This window comes from Camelus ferus, chromosome 15, assembly GCF_009834535.1.
Source record: "Camelus ferus isolate YT-003-E chromosome 15, BCGSAC_Cfer_1.0, whole genome shotgun sequence".
Taxonomy (NCBI): domain Eukaryota; kingdom Metazoa; phylum Chordata; class Mammalia; order Artiodactyla; family Camelidae; genus Camelus; species Camelus ferus.
This window is the reverse complement of record NC_045710.1, coordinates 16,219,692-16,235,374: the sequence shown is the minus strand read 5'-3', so window position 1 is coordinate 16,235,374 and position 15,683 is coordinate 16,219,692. Positions and strand designations below refer to the sequence as shown.

General features: G+C 33.8%; 1 protein-coding gene across 4 annotated transcripts in view; it reads left to right on the top strand.

Annotated features, from left to right (window-relative positions):
* ATAD2B (ATPase family AAA domain containing 2B) overlaps positions 1-15,683 on the top strand; it is a 150,296-nt gene that overhangs the window by 109,446 nt on the left and 25,167 nt on the right. For all 4 annotated transcript variants that reach the window (XR_004326171.1, XM_032497106.1, XM_032497105.1 and 1 more), the window contains one exon: positions 2,808-2,967. Coding sequence is in view for 3 of the 4 variants with exons in the window: in XM_032497106.1 (XP_032352997.1) it covers positions 2,808-2,967 (160 nt within the window). In the remaining variant the exon portion in view is untranslated. The remainder of the gene's footprint in view (positions 1-2,807; positions 2,968-15,683) is intronic.

Below are 15,683 nucleotides of genomic sequence, written 5' to 3'. Positions count from 1 at the left end.
TCCATTTGGAATCTGCTATACTACTGTGAAATAAACCTTTTTTTTTGTTCTTTATTTTTTTTATCCTGGGATAATATAGTGTGTGGATGAACACATTGCAATCCTTACTGGCCTTCTCCTTAGTTCAGACTCCATGTTTGAACAGCTTTGGTGTTTTTAGTTTTAATTTTTTCTTAATTTTTAAAAATTTGAATTATGAAATGATTCAAAGTTTAATGTTGTGTCCTCGTTGTGAAATCTTGTACTCTTGGATCTGAGCAGAATCCTTTGGAACCATTACCTCATCTGTGCCTGTGAGCTAGCATCATGTTTTTTCCTGTTGGAAAGCCTGAAAATATCTATCTCCCTCCCCTCTTTTTTTTGGGAATAAAACATATTTGTATTTTTATCCACAATACATAGTTTTAGCCATTTGATACTTTCAACAACCTTGCAAAGGCATTATTATGTTGCAGCTAAAGAAACAGTTTCATTGGCAAGTGACACATCCAAGACTCAAACGTTTCTTAAAATTTGAAGCCCACATTCTTTCCATTACATCACAGCTACCTTATATCTTTTTCTACTGGAATGGCAGGGCTTGCCTATTTGCTTTTGCAATTAACACAAATTTTATATTTGTGAAGTATTTTTTTCCTCATAATGTTTTCAGATAATCTTAACACTATCAGCCCACTTTAAAGATCGATTTAAAGGTTTATTTTTATTTCAAATTGAGAATGGGAATTCTGACACTTAATTGATAAGAACTTCTTGCCCCCAAGTTAACCTCCCATCCTGGGAGTGAACCAATTTTGCCTTTGTCCAGGAAAACTTTTTCTTTCTAACTGTAGGAGGTTATCTGATTTCAAATGCCATCTGTGCTAGAGTAAAAGTTTTATAAATGGTGGTAAGGCAGTGGAAGTGGATAGAAAATGTTGGTCAGATAAAACTCTGTTTTAAGGGTTATGTTTTCTCTTTTTCCTCTTTTCTTCTCAGGTTTATTCTGTTACTAGGTTATTCATTTGCTCTTAAGGCTGAAAACATAGAGGTCTCTGAGAAAGATAGAGAGGGGAAACCAAGATAACATTTAAGTAACCTAAAACACAAAAACTTGTATTAAAATAATGAAATTTGAAATGTCTAAAAACTTTATCAAACTCCAAAGCAAATTGCAAAGAAAACAAAAGTTTAGAAAATAGTTGTTGAATTTAAAATTAGGCATAGGTGGTGAAACTTTACAGTCTTTAGTAATATAAATTTTTATTGTACAAAGGTTTATAAAACATTTTTCACATGTACACAACACATGTCAAGTGTCAGAGCCAAGAATCTAACTAATATCTTCCAAACTATCGCTTGTTGAGGATAGCTTCACTATCTCCCTTATAAGGAGACTGACTGGCTTTTTAGATCCTGGAAGTTGAAAAATAAATTAAAACATACACACACACTTACCTAAAATTTTAAAAACATAAAAATACATATATGTGTATTTATATGCATATATTTCTATGTATGTGTTTATGTACATTTATATATATGTAAAAATATATATTATATGTGTAAATTAAAAAAAAAAAAAGGCATCAGTGCCATCTGCAGTGGAGAAAACTAGTCTATAGTTTCATAGATCCAAAATTACCCCATCCCCAGAACTGGTCCTAGACTAATTAAATGTGTCTAAGACTGTATTTGTATCAGACCTAATTACTTGATTTGAAATTTGCATTGAGGAAGACAATATAGGCATACATACCTCAGAGATATTGTGGGTTCAGTTCTAGACCACTGCAGTAATGTGAATATTGCAATAAAGCAAGTCACATTTTTTTGGTTTCCCAGTGTATATAAAAGTTATTTACACTATACTGTAGTCTTTTAAATGTGCAGTGGCATTATGTGTACAAAAAATGTACACACCTTAGTTAAAAAATGCTTGATTGCTAAAAAATTCTGACCATCATTTGACAATACAGGTTGCCACAAACCTTCAATTTATAAAAAATGCAGAATCTGCAAAGCGTAATAAAGGGAAGTACAATAAAATGAATTATGCCTGTAGATATGTAGGTTGGAAGAGCTTTCTTATTGGTCAGGTGATATAAGACACGCAACTTACTGGGCAGTCATGACTTAATGTCATTTATTTTGGGTTATCTCCCAGAAAATCAGTACATAGAGCAAAATATATATATTTTCTTGCTTGTAGATTTGCTTATCTTTAGGGACAAGACTAGCAAACAAATCTTTCACTAGTCATGAAAGCAGTACTTATTTTTGTTATGTTATTGACTCAAAATATTTGTAATGACTCCAAAGGAGCAGAAAATGCTTTCCATGAAACGATTCACTATGGAAACTGAAAAAGAGAGAAATTTCCTTTTGTTAGAGATTTTAAAGAGATTTACCAGAGAACTTGTCTAATAATTAGAAAAAAATCTGTTTATTTTTATTTTCCTTTAAAAAATTTTTCTTGATGTAACATTTTTTGATGCTTATTGGGTGCTTTTACCTATACATTCTCTTCTCAGGTATGTCCAAAGGATTTAAAAAAAAGTTAGCTGACACAGTTGGTTTCATATTTCAAGATGCGAAACATTTCAGAGTTGATTTAGATATGGCTTGAAACTGAAGCTTTTCATGGAAAGTATGACATAGTAACTTTAGTAGTGTTACTTGCTCTATAATTTTATTCTAATCTGTAATTATTTCCTAGATATCTATATTTAATTTTTAAATAACTGTATAGTTTTATTTTGTGTTTTATGAGTAGATCATATGAAATACCAGAAGTAATTTTCATTAAAATATCCTGTTTGTTTTAGGTTTCAGATTATCTTGAAGTCATCAAGGAACCCATGGATTTATCAACAGTAATAACTAAAATTGATAAGCATAATTACCTGACTGCCAAGGATTTCCTGAAAGATATTGACCTTATCTGTAGCAATGCTTTAGAATACAATCCAGATAAGGACCCGGGAGGTAAGATCTCGCCCTGGGTAAGGTTGACTTTGGTGATCAGTGAGAAGATAATTTAAAGTTTAAATAAAGCATACTCATGTTTCAGATGGATAAGTTTATCTTAACGACATGTTATTGTATTTTGACACTTACTGATAAGGAACTAGTAATACACTTAAATAGTAAATTTAACTATAAATTCATTTATTAAATTATTAAATAATGTACTTAATTTAGAGGATTTTATTATTTTAAGTATTATGTTCAGGGTTTAATTTCTTGATTTACCTTTCACTTTTTATACTGAAATTCTTATTTTGTTCAGGTAAGATGGAAGACTGAATAGTTGAGAATTTGAAATTTATTTATTTAGTCATTATCACCAGTGATGATTAAACACTAGGAATTTTGAATTGTGGGGACTCACTAGGATAAATTCACATATCAAAAGACTCCTTTAGGTACGCATTATCTGATCTATAGGTTATAGGTATTTTTATATAATTTTACTCTTTTACTCCTAATTCCACTCTGTACTCAAATCTGTAGTCCCAACCCTTTTAATGCCCTCCAGGGAAGACCTCCAGGAAGCTATCTGTAGTTAAATAAGGTGGATTTATTGACACATTGTAACAAGGGAGAATGTCTATTATGGGGAACATCATATAGGATTTGAACTTGTGTTAAGTGATTTTTGGGGAGGAAGTAGGGCTTTGCAGTGGCTTAGATGCTCTTAGGAAGTGGGAGTAATTTTGAGACTGGTTATTTTAAGAACTTGAAAGGTATGAAGAATGGAGCAAGGTTAAAGCTGTGATTGGTAAAGAAGCAGCAGTCATTCATTTTATCCAGGATAGGATTATATTTATTTTTGTTCGTTAGGACAATGTTCATGCTTTTGTCTGTGTTCAGATGTGATTACGGAGTGGTCTTTTTATCTTGACCCATCATGCTCATAGAGTGATGTTCTATAAAATTGTTTAACATGAGTACACCAAGGCCTCCTGATAATACCAGGTCAGTTCCCAGCTGGCAGGGGTCTTTTTTTCTTTTTCTCACTCTATTCATATTCAGTTTCTTCAACAGGTTATATACAGGTAAGATACTTCTCATTTTTTAAAAATTCATTTAACTTTTAGTTATCTAAAGATGATCAGAATACAGTTTCTGCTTTATGCCTGTATTTATGGGCAGTGGTTCTCAACTCAGGCCACCTGTTAGATGACCTAGCTTTCTCATTTCTACATAGAATGAAGTATTTTTTGTCTAAATTTGGACCACAGTAAATTGCATATTTTAATTCCCAGTTAAGAGGTAGAATAAAATTTCATATGGCTGTGCTTGGTATCTAACAGTTTCTAAGCTTTGTATTAGGTCATTTATCTCTTGTAGTTTTTGTTGTTTGTTTAGCTTTTTTTTTTTTTAACTTTTCATTATGTCATATAGAAAAACAGTATAAAAATGAAGAAAATTAAAGTAACCTATAGTCCTATTACCTAGTGTTTTCTCCTTCTTTCTCATTCACATATAGATATATTATATATGAAATACATATATACATAATATATTTCCTAAAATCAAGATATAACTTTATAAACTTTCTTATATTTCTATCACATAATGTTAGTCATATGGCTATACTGTAATAGTTAATACACTATTGTTGGACATACTAGATATTTTAGTGTTTTTTATAACATTGATGAATATAGCATAAATTTTATGTACATCCTTAATTATTTCCTTAAGATAAATTCCTTAAAAAGAAATTTCTGGATCAAAGGGTATATATCTCTTTTAAGGCTTTTAATCTAAGTTGTTAAAATTTTCTCACAGTTTTTAAAATTTTCTGCTAGCAGTATTAAGGCAACTTGTTAGCCAGTGTAGCAATTTTGTGTGAATGAGAGAATCTCTTTTTCAGTGTAGATGGCATCTGCAGCAGGGCTACAATTTGGCTGGTAAAGAATGGGCTGGATTGGATATCAGCCTCATTTGATTCCCTTCCTGGATTCTTGGTGAGGTACAACTGTTCAAGAGTCTATATGGTGGTCTTGAGCAGTGGGTGAGAGTCCTTGAGTGCCTAACCCTCATTCTGTTAGTTTTTCACAACACTGAGTTTACTGCTACTGTGTAGTAGGTAATGAGAGCCTGGGTTTGAATGTACACCTAGACTTTAGTCCCAGTTTTGGTTCCTAGTTGTTTAAGTTGATTGAGTTAAGTCCTCTAAATTTTAGTTTTCTTATCTGCAAATAGGGATAATTATAGTACTCTTCTCATTGAAGTGGTCGTAGTTGAGATTAGATGAGAAATGTGTTACATTAAAACTTACGAACTTGCCATTTTCATGTTTCAACCTGAATACATTAAGCCCTTAGCATAGTGCCTGGAATGTCATAAGTGTTCCATAAAGGCTAGTCATTCATATTTTTATTATTGTTATCATTATTTACATTGTGCTTTAATTTTTCATAAATTGGTTTCTTGGTGGGTACTTGCATATTTGCTTTAGAATGACCCTTTGTACTTAATGCTTATTATATTCCCTGGGCCACATTTATAATTTAATCCTATTTTGGAACAGATCTAGGAACTGATAGTGAAAAATGAATTTGAGCTGTTAGAGAAAGCCAGTAGAAAGGATCGATGCAGATGTTTTTTTCCCTGTGTAACTCAATTACAACCACATTGAAATATTACTTTTGAGAAAGAAGCAGTGATTTCTGGTACCTAGTAACTGTTTACTACAGAATGTACTTGTATAATCAAAGAATATGGCTTTATCTCACAGTTAGAGTTGAAATGGTGCACTTGTAACTTTATTCTTTCACTGTTTTAGATGCAAAAAAAAAAGTGATATAGTTCAAAAGCATGATTTGGCTCTGCTCAGTTTTTTTCTTATCTTTAGTCAAGAGGCCTGTATTGTCTTAGCAACGGAACCACTTGTTATGTATTAGAAAAACAACCTCGGGGTCTGTTGTGTAGCAAACCAATTACATGAATGTTGTATTACTTTTACAAGTTCCTGTGAATATTTGAAAGCTTAGTATTCTGATTTGCAGAACACTTGGCCGTTTGAGGGTAGCGGGAGTGTTGGAAACCAGAATACACGTAGAAGACAAAAGCCAACATTTTGAAAGCTATACATGTTGCCTAAGTATTTACCCAAATTCTCCTTTGAGGATAATGTGGACAGAAATTAAATATGTTACTCAGAAGAATTTTAACTTGTAGGTTCTAAATGTGACTAGTATCAGATATTTGACCCTAATTATTATCTTACAGCTTTATGTGATATATTTTATGTTTAACTGTTCCCCGTTCTTTGTCTTGTACTGCATCCCTCCTCTAGCCCTCAAGTGCATTCACATACATACCATCATTTAGCTAATTTTGCTGAAATTTCAGCCCTAATCTTTTACTCTTCTCAAAATCTTGAATTTTGTGTCGGTTACTTAGGAATATAGCGCACAGATTCACTCCAGGTTTTGGAGCTCTCTGTGGGCTATGCTTCAGTCCAACTCATTCATATTTTCTGTCTGTATTTATAAGTACCATGTGTTGGTTACTAAGCTGGGTGTTTAGAATACAAAGATGACTATGACAGTCCTTGCCTCTTGAGTCAGGGATATTTTGATCAGTAACGTATATTGAATAAAGAATTGTGTGACAGACATTACACTGTGTGTTACGGTATTACTTTGCTAGGACTTCCTTAACAAAATACCACAGACTGGTGGCTTAAAGACCTGAAATTAATTTTGCCGCAGTTCTGGAGGTGAAAAAGTCCAAAACCAAGGTGTTGGCAGATTTGGTTTCTTCTGAAGCCTCTCTCTTTTGCTTTCAGATGCCCGCCTCCTTGCTGGGTCCTCACGTGGTCTTTTCTCTGTGTCCATGTACCACTGGTATCTCTTGTGTTTCCAGATTTCCTCTTCTTAAAAGGACACAAGTCAGATTGGATTAAGGCCTAGTTTTATTACCTTCTTTTACTTTGATTACCTCTTTAAAGTCTACTCCACATACAGTCAAATTCTGAGATACTGGGGGTTATAGTCTCAATATATGAATTTTGTGGGGGGAACACAGTTCAGCCCATAATAGATATATACACAGAGATAAATAAGCCACAATCCCTACTATCTAGAAACTCACTGTTTTATAGGAATGACAAATATTCTAATTATTGGTAATTACAATAGATTACTGAAGCATAGAGTTAGCGTAGAGGTGGCAATTTTGAATTTTGTCTTAAGGCAGCAGCAGATGATTATAGAGCAGTTTCATAAGGTCTGTATTAGATACATATACAGTGTGAGTAGAGCACAGAAGACACTACCTGCAGATGAACAAGATTAAAAAGGACATTCATTTTAGGCTGAGAAAAGTAGTGTACAAAGGTATAAAAAAGAGAGAATATGACTGGAAAATAGAGTGTCTGTGGAGGAGTGTTGGGAAATTTATTCACTTCCCTACTCACTGAATCTCCATTTACTGAGCATCCATCTGTGAAATACTCTCTTTGTATAAATTGTGTTCAGTGCTGCAGATACACAACTCTGGCCTGAGAGATGCCTACATCCTACTTCATGGGGAGTCTGGCAGATAAATAAATGTCATAGTAAATTTCCTGTCTTCTTTTGTTCCAGTGTAAGGATTTCAGAGTTAATTCCTTAGATGATAAGGAGCCACTGTGTGATTTTGAGACGGAAAGTGATATGATTTGATTTGCATTTAAAAGTATAGTATTAAAGGCAGTATAGATTTTGTGGTAGAGGTCAAGGGAATGATGAAAAGGAGGTTGGAAAACCAATTAAGATACATTTGCAATGGCAGCATAGATTGAACATAAGGGACTTAGTGACTGACCAGTTAGGTATGACTGACAGAAATCTAGTGACTGACCAGTTAGGTATGACTTCTAAGAGTTTTTGGTCTGGACATTAGGAATCTGAGAAGTAAACCAATGGAGGAATAGATTTATGGGCAGTATGCTAAGTTTGATTTTGGATGTGTTATTGTGAGTTACCTTTGGAACACCTGGATAAAATGCAGACATTGTATAGTAGTTGTATATATGTGTCCAGAGATTAGGAGAAGTTTGAGTAAGAGACCTGGTTGGAGTCATTAGTGGAATCATTAGCATATAGGAGTGAATGAGATCACATAGACAGTATATAGAAGGAAAAGAGAGGGGAGCCCTGAAGGAACCATCCTCAAAGAAATATGGTCCCAGTTCTCAATTTAAGTCTCAGTCTTACTGTTGGTACTTACAGGACCTTTGTTAAATGTGTTGCCTCCGCTGGGAGTGTGTACATTCTTTCCAGTGTTTAAAGTGCATTATTTTTAAAACCACACATATCTTTTAAAATCCCACTTATCCTTCAAGGAATATTAAGTGTTATGTTCATGAAAGTTTTTCCTGATTTTCTTCCAGTTATAAGTAATCCCTTCATCTAGGAACCATAATACTGTGTAACTTTTCTGAGACACGTATTCTTTTCTTTTTTTCCCTGGAGTAATTACTTATTTACATATCCTTATCCTATGTTTTAGACTCTAAGCTGATTGAGAGCAGGATCTTTATGGGCATCTTGTATAGAGTATGTTCTTTTCCTTTTTTTTAAATCTATTTTTATATGTAGTGGCTAAAATCTGTAAATTGCAAACTCCCAAATTTACCCTTTCCCACCCCCTTTCCCCAGTAATCATAAGATTGTTTTTGAGTCTGTTTCTGTTTTGTAGATGGGTTCATAGTGTCCTTTCCCCCACTTTTTTTTTTTTAGATTCCCCATATGAGTGATATCATGTGGTATTTTTCTTTCTCTTTCTGGCTTACTTCACTTAGAATGATGACCTCTAGGTCTATCCATGTTGCTGCAAATGGCATTATTTATTTTTTATGGCTGAGTAGTGTTCCATTATATAAATATACCACAACTTCTTTATCCAATCATCTGTCGATGGACATTTAGGTTGCTTCCCTGTCTTAGCTATTGTATATAGTGCTGCTGTGAACATTGGAGTGAATGTATCTTTTCGAATTAGAGTTCCTTCTAGATGTATACCCAGAAGTGGGATTGCTGGATCATATAGTAAGTCTATTTTTAGTTTTTTAAGGAATCTCCATACTGTTTTCCATAATGGCTAAACCAAACTACATTTCCACCAACAGTGTAGGAGGGTTCCCTTTTTTCCACACCCTCTCCAGCATTTATCGTTCATGGACTTTTTAATGATGGCCATTCTGACTGGTGTGAGGTGATACCTCATTGTAGTTTTGATTTGCATTTCTCTTATAACTAGTGATATTAAGCATTTTTTTTATGTGTCTGTTGGCCATTTGAATGTCTTCATTGGAGAATTGCTTATTTAAGTCTTCTGCCCATTTTTGGATTGGGTTGTTTGTTTTGTTACTAAGCTGTATGAGCTATTTATATATTCTGGAAATTAAACATTTATCAGTTGCATCATTTGCAAATATTTTCTCCCATTCTGTAGGTTGTTGTTTTGTTTTGTTTATGGTTTCCTTTACTGTGCAAAAGCTTGTAAGTTTAATTAGGCCCCATTTGTTATTTTTTGCTTTTATTTCTATTGCCTGGGTAGACTGCCCTAAGAGAACATTGGTAAGATTTATGTCAGAGAGTGCCTATGTTTCTTCTAGGAGGTTTATTGTGTCTTGTCTTAAATAAGTCTTTAAGCCATTTTGAGTTTATTTTTGTGTATGGTGTGAGGGGGTGTTCTAACTTCATTGATTTACAAGCTGCTATCCGGTTTTCCCAACACTACTTTCTGAAGAGACTGTCTTTTCTCCATTGTATATTCTTGCCTCCTTTGCCAAAGATTAACTGACCATAGGTCTGCATGTTCTTAATAAATGTGACCAGTGAGTAAATTTTATCAACTGTCCTCTTCTTAGTTACTAACTGAAGGAGTCTCAGATTAAATAGAAATTATAAAATGGAGACATAATAACATAATGCAGATATGAGCCAGGAAATACAATGAAGTTTCTTATTTATGAAATAATTCGGGGTGAAAATTATCCCATAAAAATTCATTTAAAAAAATTACGAGTCTTTCTTAATTTTGTTGAAAAAAGCAGCTAATATACTTCTGTTCACCAAAATACAAAAGAAACATTGATGCAATGAAATAGTTGTTACCTTCATAAAAGTAGTGTTTTGTGTGTGTGTGTGTGTGTGTGTGTGTGAAGGGGAGATAATTAAGCTTGTTTATTTGTTTGTTTAATGGCGGTACTGGGGGTCAAACGCAGGGCCTCATTCGTGCTAAGCACACACACTACCGCTGAGCTGTATCTCCTCCCCGATTGCATTAATTTTATAGATACTCACCAATTTATCCTAATAGCCATTGCTTTTTATTGAAGGCAAAGCTAGGTGGTAATATTTTTATAGATACAGGGAAATTGGGACTGTGAGAGGTTATGTAATTTGTGTGCAAATCCGCAAATATTATATGACACAACTGAGTGGATTAAGATCTGTCCTAACTTCAAAGTCACTGTGTGTGGGTTTTTCTGCTGTGCTTACATTACTTTTAGATTTCATGGATTTAAAGGATATTAAAGTATGAGACAAAGTAAAAGAGCTGGTAAATATGCAACTATTATACATGTACAACTTTAAAGCAAGGACTTTAAGTCTGTTTGGCATGAAAGGGTATTTGAATAACCACATTAAAAATTATATGCATGTATATTATACTCTTCCACTTTCATCACATGCTTTTAAGGATCTAAGATGACCCCTCCCCCCAGAAAAGATGAAGATCCAAGATATGGACATCTCTTCTAATTTTAATACTCTGTAGCCTTATAGTTCTATGCTATGTATAAACTTAGGTACTCTTCTAAGTTATGAATGATTTAAAAGAATTGTAATGAAAGGCACATGAAAAAGAATTGTTCCCTCATCAAATGCAGATGCTCTTTAGAATAAATGTCTTGTCCTTCAGAACAGTGGGAAATTTTTATGGAGTTCTTTTTTCGTTAATTAATTAATAATTCTTTTTTCCCCTTTAATTGAGGAAGGAATGTGGGCAGGAAGCATGTGTTTAAAAAACCAAGAAGAAAGATCACTGAGTTATTTTAGAGTGATGCTACGCCAGATATGTGGCTTTATATTTAATCTTAACCTCTTTTTAGTTTTTCCTAAGCTTAAGTGGAAAGCCAGGGGCAGAAATTCCCAATATTGCATGGGCTACAAATACTGTATTTTCAGCTTGAAAGCATAGCTGCTTCTAAGGATGTTCATTGTAGTTTTTTGTTTATAGTAGTTAAAATTTGAAGCAACTTCCAACTGTTACTCTATTGAGCAATAATTTTGAAAAATGAAGATACATTTTACTTTGGATTATTACATGATTTGGTTTCAAAAATTATTTAAAAGATATCAGGAGACTTCTGATTTTGGCCAAGATGGAGTAAAGGGACTGAATTCCTCTTACCTGAAATAATGGGGGGAAAACAGCAAAATATATGACAAAGCAGTTTTGAAGACTTTGGATATCAGGAGATGAGGCAAATGATCCCCGAAGGATGGGGAGCTAACAAATTGAGCATTATAACTATGTTTGGAGAGGGTCCACACTGTGGCTCAGGAAGGAAGAACCTAGATAGAGTCTGGAAGTCTTCCTGAATTGAAGAGGAAGAGCTGGGAATGTAAGGGGGCCAAAGAAGGTAAAATTCTCAGGGTATAGAGTACCAGGAAGGAGAAAGCTGCAGAGAGAGGACACTGGGGAGATCTGCAAAAGATCCTCCTCTAGTTTTTAGCTGAATGCTGATTAGCATATTCACGTGAGGAAATTACTTAAGGCCAGAGAAAGAGACTATTCCTTGAAGTTCATACAGGGCTAGCAATGGTGTAGCAAATAGTTAGAGCTAATAAGCCAACAAACAGAAAAATGGAATCATAAAAATGTTCACAGTTAATGCAAAAGAAGCGAGGAAAAGAGGAACAAAGAGTATATGGGACAAGTAGAGAATAAATAGCAAGCATATTAATAATCATATAAATTATAGTAAAAGTAAATGGTGTAAACCAAGGATCAACAAACTACAAACTGGCTGCCTGGTTTTGTAAATGAAGTTTTTATAGTTGAAACACGGGCATGCCCATTTGGTTACATGTTGTCTAGGGCTGCTTTTATGCTACAAGGGCAGCTTTGAGTATTTGCCAGAGACCTTATAATCTGAGAAGCCTAAGATATTTAGTCTCTGGATTTATACAGGAAAACTTGTTAATACCTAGCCAGAACATCCCCCCAAAAAGCAGAGTGTCATTTTGGATAAAAAAGCAAGACCCGACCATATACTGCCTACCAGAAACTCACTTGATGAGACTGACTCTATCTAATGCACTAAATGAGGCTCCTTTATAAGAAACCTATTTTTTAGTTTGTAGGTTGGACCTCCAGGTCCAGCCATGTTGTTGCAAATGGCAAAATTTCATTCTTTTTTATGGCTGAGTAGTACTCCACACACACGCATATATATGTGTGTGTGTGTGTGTATAACATCTTCTTAATCCATTCATCTGTTGATAGGCCTTTAATGTTACTTTTGTATCTTAGCTATTGCAAATAATGTTGCTGTGAGCATTGGAGTGTATATATCTTTTCAAATTAGTATTTTCTTTACAAGAAACCCACTTTAAATATAAAGCCACAAATGTGTTATGAGAAAAGCATGAAAAAGATAGACCATAAAATACCAAGCAAAGGGAAGCTGAAGTAATTAAATAAATATCAAAGTAGATTTCAGACCAAAAATATTACCTGGGATAAAGAAGGTTATTTCATAGTCATCAACTAGGCATAATAATTCTAGACATTTATGCCTCTGAAAACAGAGCTTCAAAATTCATGAAGCAAAAACTGATAGAACTGCAAGGAGAGACAGAAATTTATAATTTCCTGGAGATTTCAATACCCCTTTCTCAAAACTAGATAAAGCTAATACACAGAAGATCAGTAACGATACATAAGACTTGAACAACCCTATCTGTCAACTTGATCTAAGTGATATTTATAGAACACTTTTTCCAATGACAACAGATAAACACATTCTTTTCAAATGCACAGGATTATTTACCAAGATAGACCATATTTTGAGCCAGACCATATTTTGAGCCATAAAATAAGTCTAATTAGATATAAAAGGATTCAAGTCATATAAAGTATGTTCTCTGACTATAATGGAATTAAATTAGAACTCAATAACAAAAAGTTATTTGGAAAACATATTTGTAAATTAAATACCACACTTCTCAATAACCCATGGATCAAGGAAGAAATCAAAAGAGAAGTTTAAAAGTTTTTAAGGTGAATAAAATGAAATATAAAAATTTATGAGATGCAGTTAATTCATTATATAGGGAGAAATTTATAGCACTAAGTACTTAAATTAAAAAAGAAGAGAGGTCTTAAATCACTCATCTCAGCTCCCAACTTGACTAACCAGGAAGCAAAGAACAAATGAAGCCCAAAGTAAGCAAAAGAAAGGAATAATAATAAAAATCTAAGGTGATCCATACAGGGAAAAAATAAAAAATAATGGGGGGAAAAAACATTGAGAAAGCCAATGAAATGAAAAGCTGTTTCTTTTTAGAAGATCAGTAACTGATAAACCTCTGGTGGAACTGATTAGGATAACAAGAATTCATAAATTACCATTAGCAAGAATGAAGGAGATAACATTTCTACATATTCTACAGATATTAAGAGAACAGTAAGGGAACATTATGAACCGTTTTATGCCAATAGATCTCACAACTTCAGCAAATTTGTCCAATTTATCTGAAGAGAAAGAAGAGCTCATGAAGGAAGGAATGTATAATGTGAATAGTTAATGTTTTTTCTATAGTTAAAAACATTCCCATTAAGAAACCTTCAGACTTAGATGGCTTCACTGGTTTATTTTACTGAACAATTAAGGAAGAAATAATACCAGTTCTACATAAACTTTTCCAGAAAATTGAAGTGGAAAGAATTCTCTCCAACCTGTTCTATAAGGTTAACATTACTCTGAAAAAGATACTACAAGGAGAAAAAAAAAGACCAAAAACTATAGACCAATATCCCTCATGAACATAGAATTTTGGCAAGTTATATGCAATAGTTAAAAAGATACCTTTGTGGTCAGGTAGGGTTTATTCTAGGAATGCATGGTCGGTTTGAAATTTGAAAGCCAATCAATGTAATTCCCTGTATTAACAGACTAAGAAATGATTATCTCAATCAGCGCACAAAAGCATTTGAGACAGATCAGTATGTATTCCTGATTACTAAATGTAAGCTAACTAGGATTAGAAAGGACCATTCTCAGTCTGATTAAGGACATCTACAAAAAGCCTACAGTTCGCATCATATTTAATGACAGAAAACTAAATGCTTCCCCTTAAGATCAGGAACATTGCAAATACAACCACTTTTACCACCTCTACCCAACATTATGTTGAAGGTTCCAGCCAGTGCAGTAAGGTAAGAAAAAGAAATAAAAGTCGTCCAGTTTGGAAAGGAAGAAGCAAAACAGTAAAACTCTTCATTTATAGACAGCATGATGTCTACATAGAAAAGCCTATGAAATTTACAAAAACACTATTAGAAATGACAAGTGAGTTTAGTGAGGTTTCAGGATACGAGTCAATATACAAAACTCAGTTGTATTTCTATATACTGGCTCCAAATAATAGGAAATTGAAATTAAAAATTGCTGTCCACATTAACATGAAAAAGCATGAAATACAGATCAGTCTGACAAAAGATAAGCAAGACCTGTGTATTGAAAACTTCCCTGCTTAGATCTTTTAGACGACTTTTTACTGCTCTTAGATTAAACTCTAAAATCCTTTCAATATGGTCGGATTCCTGTTTGCCTCTTGCTTATTCTAACCACATAGGCTACCTTTCAATTTCTTGAAATCTCCAAGATCTTTTTACCCCAGAGATTTCTCACATGATCCTGCACTGGTTTTTGCCTCTTTCAGTGGCTACCCCAATTCACGCTTCAAAGTCTCAGCGTAAATGCCAGTAAACTCAGGGAGGTCTTTCCTGACTTGCCCACTTAAAATTGGTGTCCACACAAGTATCTTGTAGGTTTTCATCATCACTGTTACAGGGTTTTGATAATGGGGGGGGGCATAGGAGGAGATGTTTATATGTGTGTAAGAGAGATTATTTGGTTAATACCTCTTTTCCTGTACTACTCTAAATGGCTCTGAAAGTAGAGACCTGTCTGTTTTGTTCACTGCTGTGTAGCCATCACCTGACTTAGTTCCTGGTACAGTTGACAATCAATATTTATTGAGTGAATGTTTAGAGAAAATATATTGGGAGGAAATATACCAGTAGATTGCCTTTTGAGTGCTGCATGTTTGTTTTTGTAAGATTTCTACAATTAGCTATTAGACTTTCTAATAGGAAAAGTTATAAATGAAATACATCATTATACTTTTTGTCTTTACTAGAGATGAAAAAGCAGATATTATTTTGTAACTTGGATTCTATTTCTAAATACTGTTAAAAATTAAGTGACCTTGATATATTTACTTGACTTGTAATATCTTGAAGTTGTGTAGCTCTAGGTGGCGCTGCTTTTGTCATAGTGTTAATGAACGAGGACTTCTCTGTTGGTGTAAAGCAGAGACTCTTCTTTTAGTACCAACATGAGGTATAGTTTATCTAGAACAGAGTATGCACTTCTCTCCTAGATCCACCTGGAATTT